The 13,327-nt window shown below is 37.9% G+C and overlaps 1 protein-coding gene across 3 annotated transcripts in view; it reads left to right on the top strand.

The window, feature by feature from the left end:
• kif13ba (kinesin family member 13Ba) overlaps window positions 1–8,974 on the top strand; it is a 60,717-nt gene extending 51,743 nt beyond the window's left edge. The window contains exons 33-40 of one of the 3 annotated variants that reach the window (XM_067368302.1): window positions 968–1,120; window positions 2,038–2,115; window positions 2,226–2,279; window positions 2,370–2,484; window positions 3,018–3,115; window positions 4,545–4,610; window positions 4,877–5,579; window positions 5,954–8,974. In XM_067368302.1, the coding sequence (XP_067224403.1) occupies window positions 968–1,120; window positions 2,038–2,115; window positions 2,226–2,279; window positions 2,370–2,484; window positions 3,018–3,115; window positions 4,545–4,610; window positions 4,877–5,579; window positions 5,954–6,162 (1,476 nt within the window). In that variant the 3' untranslated portion in view covers window positions 6,163–8,974. The other 2 variants (XM_067368301.1, XM_067368303.1) reach the window with 2 other exon arrangements.
• The last annotated feature ends 4,353 nt before the right edge of the window (window positions 8,975–13,327 follow it).

Below are 13,327 nucleotides of genomic sequence, written 5' to 3'. Positions count from 1 at the left end.
CTTACAAACTCTTTGAACAACTCAGAACATTGGTAGAGTAAGGCATATAGTTCATCATAACATCGTAATGTCCATCATGCACCTGCTATATTGCTAAATCTACCCAATTTTTCATAACAATAGAACAACAGAAAAATAACCTGGCTTCTCGAGACTCCCCTTTTTCAGAGCGTTCATAGTTAATGATATGATATACCAAAGCCTGCCGGCACGTTGACATGATTGGTTACAAGGTAGTTTGTGACGTCAGAAACACCAGCGATTTCAAACCGTTTTTGAAACTGTCTTTAGGTCTCTGCAGTTTTAAAGAGAAAATACCCAGCAATGGTGTTGACATGAATTTGCACATGGTATGTCTTAAAATATATTAAAAACACCACATAGACATATAAACAACATTAAAAACTAGATTTTTACCACAGGGGGACTTTAAATACTATAATAGTATATGAATAGTACTAAAATTCTAAAACACTGATTCAGAAAAAAATGTCAGTAAATTTCAGAATTGAAGCAAGGAGAAACTTCAGTGTTCTTAATTTATCAATAATCTTAAAACAATCAGTTTATAAGCTCATATGCATCACTTCCGAACTCTCGGCAACAACTAAAGGCAATGTTAAGCCGAGCACACACTTAACGATTGTAAGGCCGATTATGAATGTAAATTGATACTTATGACTGATCACGCTCAAACGCGTCCAGTCAGAGCCAGTTGTTTTCAGTCTGCGATTAGAGTCGGTGTTTAAATTCCATGTGTAAGTATTTAAATCTGCTTCAGTCGCAGGAAACAGTCGCTGTATGTTGAGCACAATCTTAGAATGTTTTAGCTAGTCGTTAAATGTGTGCCCGGCTTTAGTAGGCCATTACCCACAAGAAATATACTTGAATCAGATAAAGATGGACTGGTTTCTTGAGCTGGTTTGTTTACGAGCACCTGTCTTTTCTTGGCTGTGTACGTCAGCAGGACAGTCAGAGCTCAGAGGACAGGGAGATGCTGGCACGTGTGGCCGCCAGCGCTGAGAATCCCAAATCCTCAGACAATGAAGCTGCCATAGAGAAGTACCTGCGGAGCGTCCTGGCTGTGGAGAACATCCTCACACTGGACCGTCTGAGACAGGTCACCCAGCTACCGCCACTAATATTTTTGAACTGATAAATCTGCATTTTATCATCTCTTTCTAATGTTATAATCATTTGTGTGTGTTTTTCTATTTTTTATCTGAATTTATCAGGAATACTTGGTTTAGTAAAGCAGAAAACCACCCTTAGCAATAATATTTGATCTAATTCGTATTTTGTCTTTTATGATTCAGTCAAACTGATTCACAAAGTGTTTGTAAATCACTGTACTTTGGGAGTAAAACAGACGTGAGTAATATGTTAAAAGCACAAGATTGAACTTGTTCTGTATTTCATAGTGATAAATAGCAGTATTTTAATTAAATTTTAAATATATTTATTAGGGGTGTAATGGTACACCAACATGGTGATTTGGTATGTACCTCAGTATTAAAGTCACGGTTCAGAACGGGTTCAGTACAGCAAGGGAGAAAACTAAACACACAAATAGCTTTTTTTCCCTTCTTTTTTATTAAACAGTGGTTTATTAAAGAAATTGTGTCTCTCTTTATATAAATTCAATTATAATTAACACTTTCTGAAGGATAAAAAAATCTACTTATGCTAATGCTGTAAACTATATAGAGGGAACCCTTTCTTGCACTGGATTGGAGTGTGGATCGCCTGTGATTTGACTGTATTCATCATCTGACTGTATGCACCAAACCGGGACGTCTGTACTGTGACAGTTCAGGACGAATACATGTACTGTTACACCCCTAATATTTATTACCCAGGGACTTCTTTGAACAAATAGTTGAACCATTTAAAAAAACAAAACAGAAAAAAACTGTTAATTAAAATGAACAGTCCACTAAAATGAATGGCGACTTCTCAGTGCTGTCCAGTCTTCTCTAGTTCAGGTCATCATGTTGTTTTCATCATGTAAATCAGATTTTCTATCATGTGCTACAGGAGGTGGCAGTGAAGGAGCATTTGGCAGGTAAAGGCAAGGGCAGCAGACGCAGTCTCAGCTCTCCTAGTGTGCACAGGGTAAGTGCATCTGGAGCCTTAAATTAATCTTAACAGAGAGAAATGTTAAGGACACTCAGCATCATCAGAGTCTGGCACATTGTGTATTCACACATCATCTCTTCCTCTAGTTATCTGGAAGCAGACAGGATCTGTCACTAAACTCAGTGCTGGATGACAACAAGGTAAGTTTCTAGGGTGAAAAAGGACATATGGTCCACCACAGGAAACAGGTTGTTTTATGTAACCTCTGATATCCAATTTGCTTATGTAAGAATCGATGGGAAAGTCAGCAGGATATCTTCGGTACATCCTCCCAGTTTAGCAAAACACTGCCACGACCATCCAGACCTCCGACACCTCCTACACAGAATCAGGACCCTGAGCAAGGTACGACATAGCGATCACTCTTGAAGTGAGCAGTTCAGAATCTGACGTTTTTTTTCCTGCAATAAAATAATCGCCCTTTTCCATTTCCAGCATGACCCAATCTTTATTTGTCTTTCCTTTCAACTTTCGACTCTATTCTCTACTGCAAGTGTTTCTCATTTCTGCTTGAACTTGTGGTGTCATTTCTAACCCGGTTTATGAACTTTATTAACTTTTATCTAAATCAACTTCAGGTACGCTTATTAGAGGGAAAATATTAGACCACCTTTTGGTTACCACTGAATCTCTGTCTTGTCCAACTACAGCTTCTTTTTTTCACTTGTCTTTGTGATCTGTCACAAAATGTCAATGTGACATTTTTGTATCAGTGTGACATTATTTTCCAGCTCCATGGACTCCTTCTATATATTTTCTACATCTGTCTTTGTTTCACCATCGTTGTTGTCTCTCTCCATACCTCTACCTTGCTGTTTGCCTCCTTCCCAACCTGCCCACAGGTTTTTCAGGGCTTGCTGCTTCTTATATCTCCCCAGTCAAGGCCCTTGTCCCTCAGATGCCCAAGCTGCTCAAGTCCCTGTTCCCTGTGCGTGACGACAAGAAAGATTTGAGACCCTCTCCACAGTCACAACAGGTCTGTACTAATTTACTTTTCAGTCATCTTTTTTGTTTTTTACTGAACACACACACTGTGAACACACACCTAGAGTAGTAGGTGGCCATTTTTGCTGCGGCACCCAGGGAGTTATTGGAGGATAGGCGCATCTCAGTTGTGAGTAATGAGAGCGGAAGAGAGTGCTGTTACTTTACTCCCCAACCTACATTTCCTGCCGATACTGAGACTTGAACCCGCGACCTTCGGGTTACAAGTCCACCTCTATATAACCATTAGGCCACAACTGCCCCATTTCAGACATTTTAATGAGTAAACCATGCCCAAACAATGCTTTGGCTGCTTGGGTGAGTCTCATGTTACCTGTCAATACATTTCCAGGTCATATTTCACCCTAAACCAGAAGAAAAAATGATATGATGATATGCTACATTTTGAAATCAAATTATGCATAGATCGTGTGGTATTTGTTGTAGTGTATTTCATTTATGCTGATATTACAGTAGTTTTACAAAAATGAGAATTTGGTGGTAAAATGTGCTTAATTGGCATAAACATGAAAATACAAAAAAACGTAATGATCCTAAAACTAGGCTTTTTTACAATTCTCTCAAATTGTTGAATTTATTCAAAAGACAAGCAGGATCTATGCTTATAAACATTTCTGCATGCAAATTTCAGTCAACAGTACCCTCCATGGATTGATTCATGCATAAATGTAAAAAACTGATATGAAGCATCCGTCATAAAAATAGCCAAATTAGCACTTGCAAAGCCTTTCAGAAATATGCTGCATTTAGATGAGTAAATCATATGTGGTAATCAAAAAGGGATGCGAATGCTCTTGACCGATTTAATTTGAGTCAATTTTAGATTCTAGTATAATGTCGTTCTGTCTTCATGCCTCCTCATTTCCATATAGACAGAAATTCCATACGCTACTACATTGCCAATATATCCGTGATATATTATCCTTCTTGTATTAGGCAAATTAAGTCTTTAACTTAAGCCTCATTGCTTGGTGGTGGATTTTTTTGTGAGAAAAACAGGCTTTTTTGGTTTTCCTTGATTAAAACTGTGTCCTCATTTTGTCAAAGTAAATCATGTCAGAGAAACCTGATTATATGTTAGGCAGAAGTCCATAGATAAACTCCAGTGTTTAATTTCCCCAAGATTGATTGTCAAGCCATACCCTTTCATCACATCTCCTAGCATGCTTTCAACGGAGGCGTAGAGGGAAAAAAATATGACAGTAATATTTCATCGTGTACACCACTCCTCCCCTGCACGCAGACTTTTGATCTGTCAGTACTTTAGATCAAACGTAATCCAAAGGCTCCCAACATAAAAAATGAACACGTGACACTTAAATCAAGCTTTGTGCCGCCTCTTTGAAAACCATTACTGAAATCGTAAAAACAAATTTAATACGTTCCATTCATCTCTCCAGCATATGCCACGAATAATGATGCAAACGGCCAACAACCCTGATGAAGGAAGAGTAAGAATAGAACCAGTAAGTATATCTCCACTGTGATCTCATGCTCTGTCTTTGGCAAAATTAAATAAATATGAATGATGAATTGGCTTACAGACTTGTATTTTGTGAAAATATAGCCTAGGAAGATATTTTAAGACCCCAATCTTTCTCTCCTGCATGTGATGTAAATTGCATGCTATTAAGTCTGTGGTTTTCCTAGCATGTGCTCTCTGTGTGAGAGTCAGATGATAGGTTGAGGTGTAGTAAATATTCCTTGTGGTTTTGGATGTGCTTCCCAATAGGTCGCAGTAATGGGGAAGAGTCCTGCTTCAGACAGACACTCAGATGCTCCTGATGCCCCGTCCTCTATGCATGATCCGCATGACCTGCCCCTGAGCCCCATTAGTGAGGCCTCCAGTGGCTATTTCTCTTCTAGCGTCTCCACTGCCACCCTTTCCGATGTCTCCATAGCTTGCGGGGACCTTACCCCTACTCCCAATACCCAAGCTGGCCCTGTAGCATCCAGGCAAAAAGGAGATGACATTGAAGACTGTCTACCCACCCGTGTTAATGCCTCTGCTCCTGTAGAAGCTGGGCTAAGATCTGACAGGCTTAGAAAAGAGGAAGATACCCAGGCGGCCCACAGAAATGGCGTCACCACCTCTCAGCAGGATGTACAGCTAAACGCAAACCCTCCCCTGGTGTTGAGTACCTCCACAGACAACCCTTTCTCCTTCCAGAAGGTCAAAGCCAATGAACTCAGGTCTTTCAGTAACATTCTTGGAGACGGTGGCGGAAAAGCAACTACAATGCAAACGCAGCAAATTAACAGCCTGGAGAAGCTGGAGATAACCTTTGAGGATGTAGAACCCAAGGAACTTGCTTGGCTCAAGGTGGGAGGGAGAGTGACTGTTGGAACCAGTAAGTCCGGCACGGTCCGCTACATTGGCCCAACGCACTTCTCTGAGGGCGTCTGGGTCGGCGTTGAGCTGGACACTCCCTCAGGTTTGTCAAGTTTTCCATATCTGACAAGTTTTCTGAGATTTAGAACCAGTTTCAAGTTGCCAGTTTTCAAGTTTCCACGGCCTGCTGCAATTAGTCATTCTTTAAGTATTAATTGAAAAGGAAATAAAATAACAGATTGAATGCCTTTTGGGATGACAAGTCTTAACTAAGTTTAGAATACAATTTTAACAGTAACACTTAAAATGCTTGTAGGAATTTGATGGTTCATTGGTTTGACCCTAATATGTGTTATTTGTCACTAAGAAAGGAAAAGTCAAGTCTTCTGTTAGTCTTCCAAGTTTCCTAAGATACTTACACCTTCTTGGTGAAGCCAATTCATAGACCTTGTTCCTCTTGTATCCTTTGTCCACCAGGTAAGAATGATGGTTCCATTGAGGGCCACCAGTACTTCCAATGCAACCCTGGTTACGGGGTGCTAGTCCGTCCAGATCGGCTGACTCAAAGGGAAGCTTCCAAAAGGCACACCGAAAATCGTCGCAGCGGGGAGTTCAGTCAGCAACTGAGGGGAGGAGCTGGCACTGCCATTCAGAAAAGAGAGAATCGCAAATCCTGGACCAGCTAATTGACATTGAGCTGAGCAGGACCGAACCTCCATAGCTGAGCTACACCTCCAACATCAGAATCTAACGGAGGAGGTCACCTCCATCACTGTTCTTGGGCTTTCCATGGAGGTGGTACAACATTCCCTTACAAACCCCTCAATCAGTTTTGGTGCTATGCTAATGTGTAGCATGTGGGAGTGCTATGTATTTTAACATGCTGCTTCAGCTATGTTCCTTGAGATTAGTTGGTTTGGTAACTCAAGAAAGCCTCCATGAGTTGACCATAAATGAATCTTCCAGGTCTTTAGGATCAACCCATCATTCTTGTTCGTGCCCTGGTTTTATCAAGAGTCCATTTTTGGACTTGATACTGCAAATTATGCTTGATTTATCTTCTCTGTGCAGTCAGTAATCGATTTGTAGTTTCCTGAATGTGCCTTTTAAGTCAACCCATTTCTTGTTTGTCATCCCTCATTGCACCTTTGTAACACTAGTATAAACATGGTAAATGGTAGACAAGTAAGAGATTATCTCAGGGATTCGATCAGAGTTATTGGATATGTGTTCATCTCTAAGCCACTATCAAGGAGGGTTGCATGTATTTCAAGATAGGTGTTGCCCTGAGCAGGTCAATGCAGGTAATTGATGTCAGTTTTGTCATTTCGTGAAGTACTACTATTACACAGCCAGTGACTGGATGACTAAATCCACAAGATTGAATATTTTATTTGGTTTGGTGCCATTTGAAGGCTTGCCTATCAGTATTTAAGAAGGAAACTGCCCACTTGGTGTGTATCCTTGATTGCACATGGATAATTTTTAGACTTGACTGAATTGGCACATTCAGGCTTAATTGACTGGCTTAATTAGTCTCTTTCTTAATGGTTTTGATGATTGGACTGAAAGAAAAAAAAAAAGTATTTTAGAGGGCTTATTTACAATCTGATGGGTTGGGGCACGTTTTAGTAAGCAGCCTTTTAATTGGAACTGGGTTATTGAAACTACTTCAACATAAAATTACTTTGTGCTGCAATTTAGTGACAATTTAACATAGCTCAGTTTGATTGGTTTCTAAAGGACTGTCTTCCACAAGAAGGTCACGGTAAAAGCACATTCCAGTTTTGTGTATTGGACCAACTACTGGCAATACCAACATATTTATTCAAATTAAAAGATCTAAAAATGATTTCATTAAATATTTTTAGCATACTGTATACTGCATAGTGCATACTGTGGGCACATTTATATAGTTTTTAATGAGGAGCATTATACCATACAGATATGATGCTCATTCACATCATCATGGAGAGAAAAGACGTGTTATTTCGTTCCTTTTATACTCTATTTTCGTGGAAATCCTCGTGATTTCTGAAGTCTAATGCAATATCAAATTATTAAAATATATTTTAATGGTTGTAGGTATGTATATTGAATTTATAAAGTGTAAAAATCCCATGAATGGAAAATTAATTTGCACATTTGATTTATAATAGATAGCTTATGTGCCCAAAGGGTACTTAGTTTTGTTGTAAATTAACTTAAACTAACCAATGATCCACTGTAAATCTGCTTTTCACTGGATTTGGTGCTCGTGTCAAAAGCATTTCAAAATTTTGATCCGAGAAAAGATGATTTCTCCAGTTTCAAGTTGCCTTGAATTTGTTTTCCTGTAGAGTGATGTCTTGATGTTTGTGTTCAGTCGTGTAAAATTGGGTTGAGATCTTCCCCTTTTTTTTTTTTTTTTTTTTTAAATGTATCTTGACCTGTGCCTCATTCATCATGAGAAAAAACAAACGCACACATGGAGCATGACTTTGTTGCTGTAATTATCACCCCAGTGATTTTAAGGTCTGTTGGGTCATATTAGCAACTAGTCATTCTTGAGTATTAATTTCAAGGTAGTACAAGAACAGATTGATTGCCTTTGGAATGACAAGTCTCAACTAAGTTTATTTTAATACATTTTCTATTTTAGCAATAACACTCATGTCGTTTGTAGGAATTTGATGGTTCATTGGTTTGAACCTAATGTGTTACTTGTCACTAGAAAGGGGAAATGAACTTATTGAAGAATTTTCAATGAGCTGATCCCCTTCCACAGCCCCATATTTCAGTCATAGAAACTTTAAAGTTGGTGTATACTAGTGTACTAGGTGTTTATTTCATTTTCAAGTGCAATTTACCATTTTTAATTTTTATCATTAAAAAGGTTGAATGCATTCTGCATCCATTCTGGTCAAAGTCAGCAAGTCTTCAGTAGCAATGACACCTTGATCTGTCATAAAGTGGCATAGAACCAGAGCCATATCCGAGCAACCACACAGTGGCCTTTTGAAGTCAAATACTAAATACAGGTGTGGATACTCATGCTCTCCTGCTGTTTAAAATCCTTCCCATTAAGGGCACCAGGAGAAAAAAGGTTTTGAAGGAAGCTTTGGGCCGTGCTGTTTACACAGATGTCAGACGAAGCTCTTGGCAGGAAGTTGCTGCTCTACTTTTGTAGCTTTTTTTTTTTTTTTTTCCCCTCCCTCTTTCTGAGCAGTAAGTGTACGGCTCCATCTTTCACCACTAGTCTGTGCCTCTTCCTGAGGTTTGATTTTATGTCATGAAAGTTGTCCTGCACATGGAGTGTTTGTCCCCAAGTATACGAGTGTATGTGTGTTTTGTATATAGTTGCATCTTGAGAGTTCAATCTGAGCACAAGGCTGGGTTTGATTAATTTAATTATCTGCAATTCTATGCTGATATCCAAAGAATAATCATGTATAATAATTCATTTATAATTTCTTTTATATTGACTGTACAATAATCTGGCTGTAAAGGTAAAAATAAAAAGTGAATTGATTTACATAGTTGTCTTATCATTATAGTTATTGTTATCATTGTCATCTTATAATTTAGGTGGCCTCATTTGCAGTTTTAGGCCATATCTAGTTGGTCCGGGGTCATATTTTTTCTCACATTTATGGCATGTATATGATTTATTTTATTTTTTTTTCTAAATGTTATCTGCCTTCAGCATTTTGAAACCATAACAACACGGTTTGAGGATGTCAAATTTTCACTCCTACCAACTAAAAGAATTGTCTGATGTAACTATTTTAAAGTTACATAAGATAGGTAGCGAAAGAATTTGGCTTTAAAGGTGCTAAAGAGGATGTTTTGTTTAGTACATTTTTGCAATATTACTTAACTGTCTTTACTAACTGATAAAAGACTATTTATTAGGTGCACTGAAAGGAATAATATTAATATACATCATCTGTGCACGAGGTAGGGCCTTAAAAACATCAGCTAATCGTTTACGCGATCATCACGAAAACGATTGGCCCTCTGGCTTACATTTACATTTATGCATTTGGCAGACGCTTTTATCCAAAGCGACTTACATTGCATTATACTATACATTTGTATCTGAGTATGTGCAATCCCTGGGATCTAACCCATGACCTTTGCATTGCTAGTGCCATGCTCTAACCACTGAGCTACAGGAAAGGCTTGTCAATCACTGCCGTGACGTTCCTTGTGAGAGATGAGCGCGACTGCGCGCTCCAGTAACTTTCCACACTCAACAGGCGCCGCATGCAATGTTTTTGTCCGGAGACAGGAGTAACAGCTGCAGATTATGAGTTACCTGCGGTGAGTCCGACATAATGAATCCACTAACACGATACAGCGAATGCCGGTGGTAAACACTCGTGTTCCAATACTCGTGCACGAGTTTTGGGAGGCGTTCCTTTGAAATGAGGGGGATGTTCTTACGCATGCGCTCATTTCAAAAACTCACTGACAGTCTTTGGATTCTCAGTCGATGAAAAGATCCTCTTTAGCACCTTTAACAGCTTTACCAACTTAAAACTTAAAAATAGAGTTTCCCCATATGTTTTTGTGAGACTGGGGTCTTGAGGTATGGTCCCCTGCAAAGAAAGTTAAATTCATCAATCTGGTGCACTTTGAGAGTTCAATACCTCCTATATTCAATATTCTTCTACACATGTTCAGTGTGCAAATTGAACAAAGAAAAAAAAAAAAGTCTTGACATTGACTTGTACCTGAACTTTAAACCTCTTTTTAGCATCGACATTACATTCACACTGGTGTTGTAGGATGCCAAACAATTAGAATATAATAATTTTGTCCTAGTTTCTTCACTTACAAGAGATGAACCTATAGCTTTTATTTTGACGGAAATTGCAGTTGAGCTTTTGAAAATTACATTTGCAAGTGTGATACACACAAAGTATGTGTACAATTGTTTGTTTTTCCCTCTTTCTCTGAATCTGTATATTATTAGAAGTTCAATTATTGCATTATTTTCTTATGCAGTGCTGATATGCAAATTAACAAATGTAGTATATTGATTTATGTGGACAGAAAAAAAGACTCTTATTTTGATATTCTGGCTCGGGAGACGCGAACGGACTGGTGAACTGCGCATGCTCCCTCATTATCAACAGACCAGCTGTGGAAGAGCAGATGAGAGTCTCCCGTTCTTTTCATTTTATCCTGTTTTACAGGTAAACAGTAATCTGTTTGACAGGTCTCCGGAGGCGGGGCCTGCAACACAAGCACAATAAACCTCTCAATAATAATCGGAAATGGGCTAATTTCCCGTAGGCTGGAGTGAGACGTCTCGAGCTGTCGAAATCTTGTTTTTGCCGCTTGCTTTTGTGGCGTGACGGGTCGCTGTAGCGGCGATCATCTCTTCCGGTTTACAGCACGAAATAAACAAGAATGAACATCAGAAGGTATGCTGAAAGATACAGAACAACTTACCAAAATCAGATTCATGTCACATGTAACGTTAATTGCTTTATCACTTCTTCAATCACGGAAAGACGTCAATAAAACCGCTTTTAAACATAATAACGTCACATTTACCTCAGAAAAGCCATTCGGTGTCCACAAACTCCTTAGTCAGATTGAAAAATTAACTTTAATAAGGAGCATTTTGCTAAATATATGCTCTATATTGCATATTCTTTATATTTGTACCTAACCTGTACTTCAACATTTAATGTCTGATTAAATCCATTTCAGCCACCATTTAAATATTAATATATTAAAAAAAAGTAGTAATTGTTATTGAAAATGTATTATAACATTATTATAAATTTCTTGTGTGTAATTTAAATGTTAGTAGCCTACAAATCAATTAATTTTAACCTTTAATATTATAATTATGTACCAACTGGAGTTCCCTGTATAGTTTACAGCATTAGTTGAAATTTGCTATGTAGGCTACTGTAAATTACGTTACCTGGTAGGCCCCAAATTAATCAATATCGAATTGAATATTCAAATTGAATAATATACATATTGAATCAAATTGTCAAATTTGTGTCAATGTCCATTTATAGCAGGGGTGGGGAACGTTGATCTGGACCTGGAGGGCCATTGTCCTGCAGAGTTAGTGTCAAATGTTTTTTTTTTTTTTTTTACTTGAATCAAATTGTGTTTTTCCCAGAGTGCACCAGAAAACTTCGTTTACGGGTTAAAATCACAAAAATGTGTCTTCTGAGGTAGGATGTCCCCAGACCCTCCTCCATGGATTTATTTCATAAACATGTTACCTCAGTGCTCAATGCTAAGGATTTTTTCTACTGGCCTGGTTGGGCCAGTTATTCAAATGTTTACTTCTCCTGCCAAATATTTCATTGGCCCCACCAAAAAAATAAAAAAATAAACAAAAAATAAAATATGCCTAGTTTTTGTTGTTTTTGATCCATGTGAACTTAATAAATAAGGTTATGACACCAAAAACTATTGGCCTAAATCACATTTATATTGTTAAAGACAGTAATAAAATAAGAACAAATAATCAAATTACAAGCAATAGCACATAAATACAACAGAGCAAACATACAAGTACAGAAATAGTATAGAAAATAGTATGTCAAATGTAAAATACCACTGCATAGTCTTCACTGTGTAAATATAGATTAACCCTTATTAAAGTTATCCATTCAAGAGCAGTCTTTTCTCTTTTGTTTGATTAACATAAAATCAGACAGCAGCTGGAATATTAGGCTGCTGTCACTTCCAATATATTGTTACACATGCATCTTATCTCACGTTTACATTCAGTTCAGACATAACTATGTTTACAATGATACTCGACAAGACGGGCAATTTTTGTGTGAATATAGCCATGCAAGCTCAGAGAGATGTATTCGCACGCTGTGAGACGCGGTGTTCTGGACACGCACTTTGGTTGCACACACAAAAGTTATCACAAAGCGCGCAAATACCAAACTAAGAGACGTGGGTGCATGTGCTTGAATATTTAAGTTGTCAAGGCTTAAAAATGTGCAGATTATCAACTTCCATGAAGGCACAGCACTGGCCCGATCGGGCAAATGACAGATTCGTCAGAAGGACTGGGTGTCTTTCACGTTGGCAGTCCTTATGAGTCCTTGCTGAGCCCTGCACTTTTTTCACCACTTGTGAGTTTGCAGGTCTGTTATTAAGGACCCATGTGACGATGTCTGATTTTTTTGACAAACAACATTGCAATTGAACTTGACAGCCAGTGATCATGTTATTCAACTGCACACATTGTGATACATAAATGCCTCACATTACTTTATCGTCTTCAAATAACAATCCAGTTACAACTTCAGACTTTTTAATATAATTGATATTTTGCATATAAACATATAAAATAATGTAAAAAGTACAATTAGCCAGTGTCTTTCAGCTCATTAAGTCTTTATTCTCTAGAAGGTACAGTTCTAAATAAAAACAACTTAAAAACAAAGTTTGAAAACGAACCAAAAAAAGTGTCAAAACAAAACTTAAAAAAGTAACAAAGCATATGCGTTTTATACTACATATTAATTACAGAACAGTCTACTGTCCAAAAAAGGCACTAAATTCTGTAATAAGAGATACATGATTAGACTATTTCAAGTTAATACAACAGTGATATATTTTTAATTTTTTATACTCATAGAATATATTTATACATTTTTAATATATTCACATATTGAACATGGACAGATTAAAAACACAGTCAAAGTGTTCCCTCATTCTTTCACGACAGACTTCTGTTCCAAACACATTCCAACACTAGCTTAATAAAGACTTCTGGGTAACTCACTGGGCACAAGTCCATCACACTGTGCCTCAGTACTGTTTCTAAGAAAGCGTTTAATGAGGGACTCTGTCTGTATCCTAGAATAA

This window comes from Chanodichthys erythropterus, chromosome 18 (genome assembly GCF_024489055.1).
Source record: "Chanodichthys erythropterus isolate Z2021 chromosome 18, ASM2448905v1, whole genome shotgun sequence".
NCBI lineage: Eukaryota > Metazoa > Chordata > Actinopteri > Cypriniformes > Xenocyprididae > Chanodichthys > Chanodichthys erythropterus.
The sequence above is the reverse complement of the archived record's forward strand: the minus strand, read 5'-3'. Positions and strand labels throughout refer to the sequence as shown.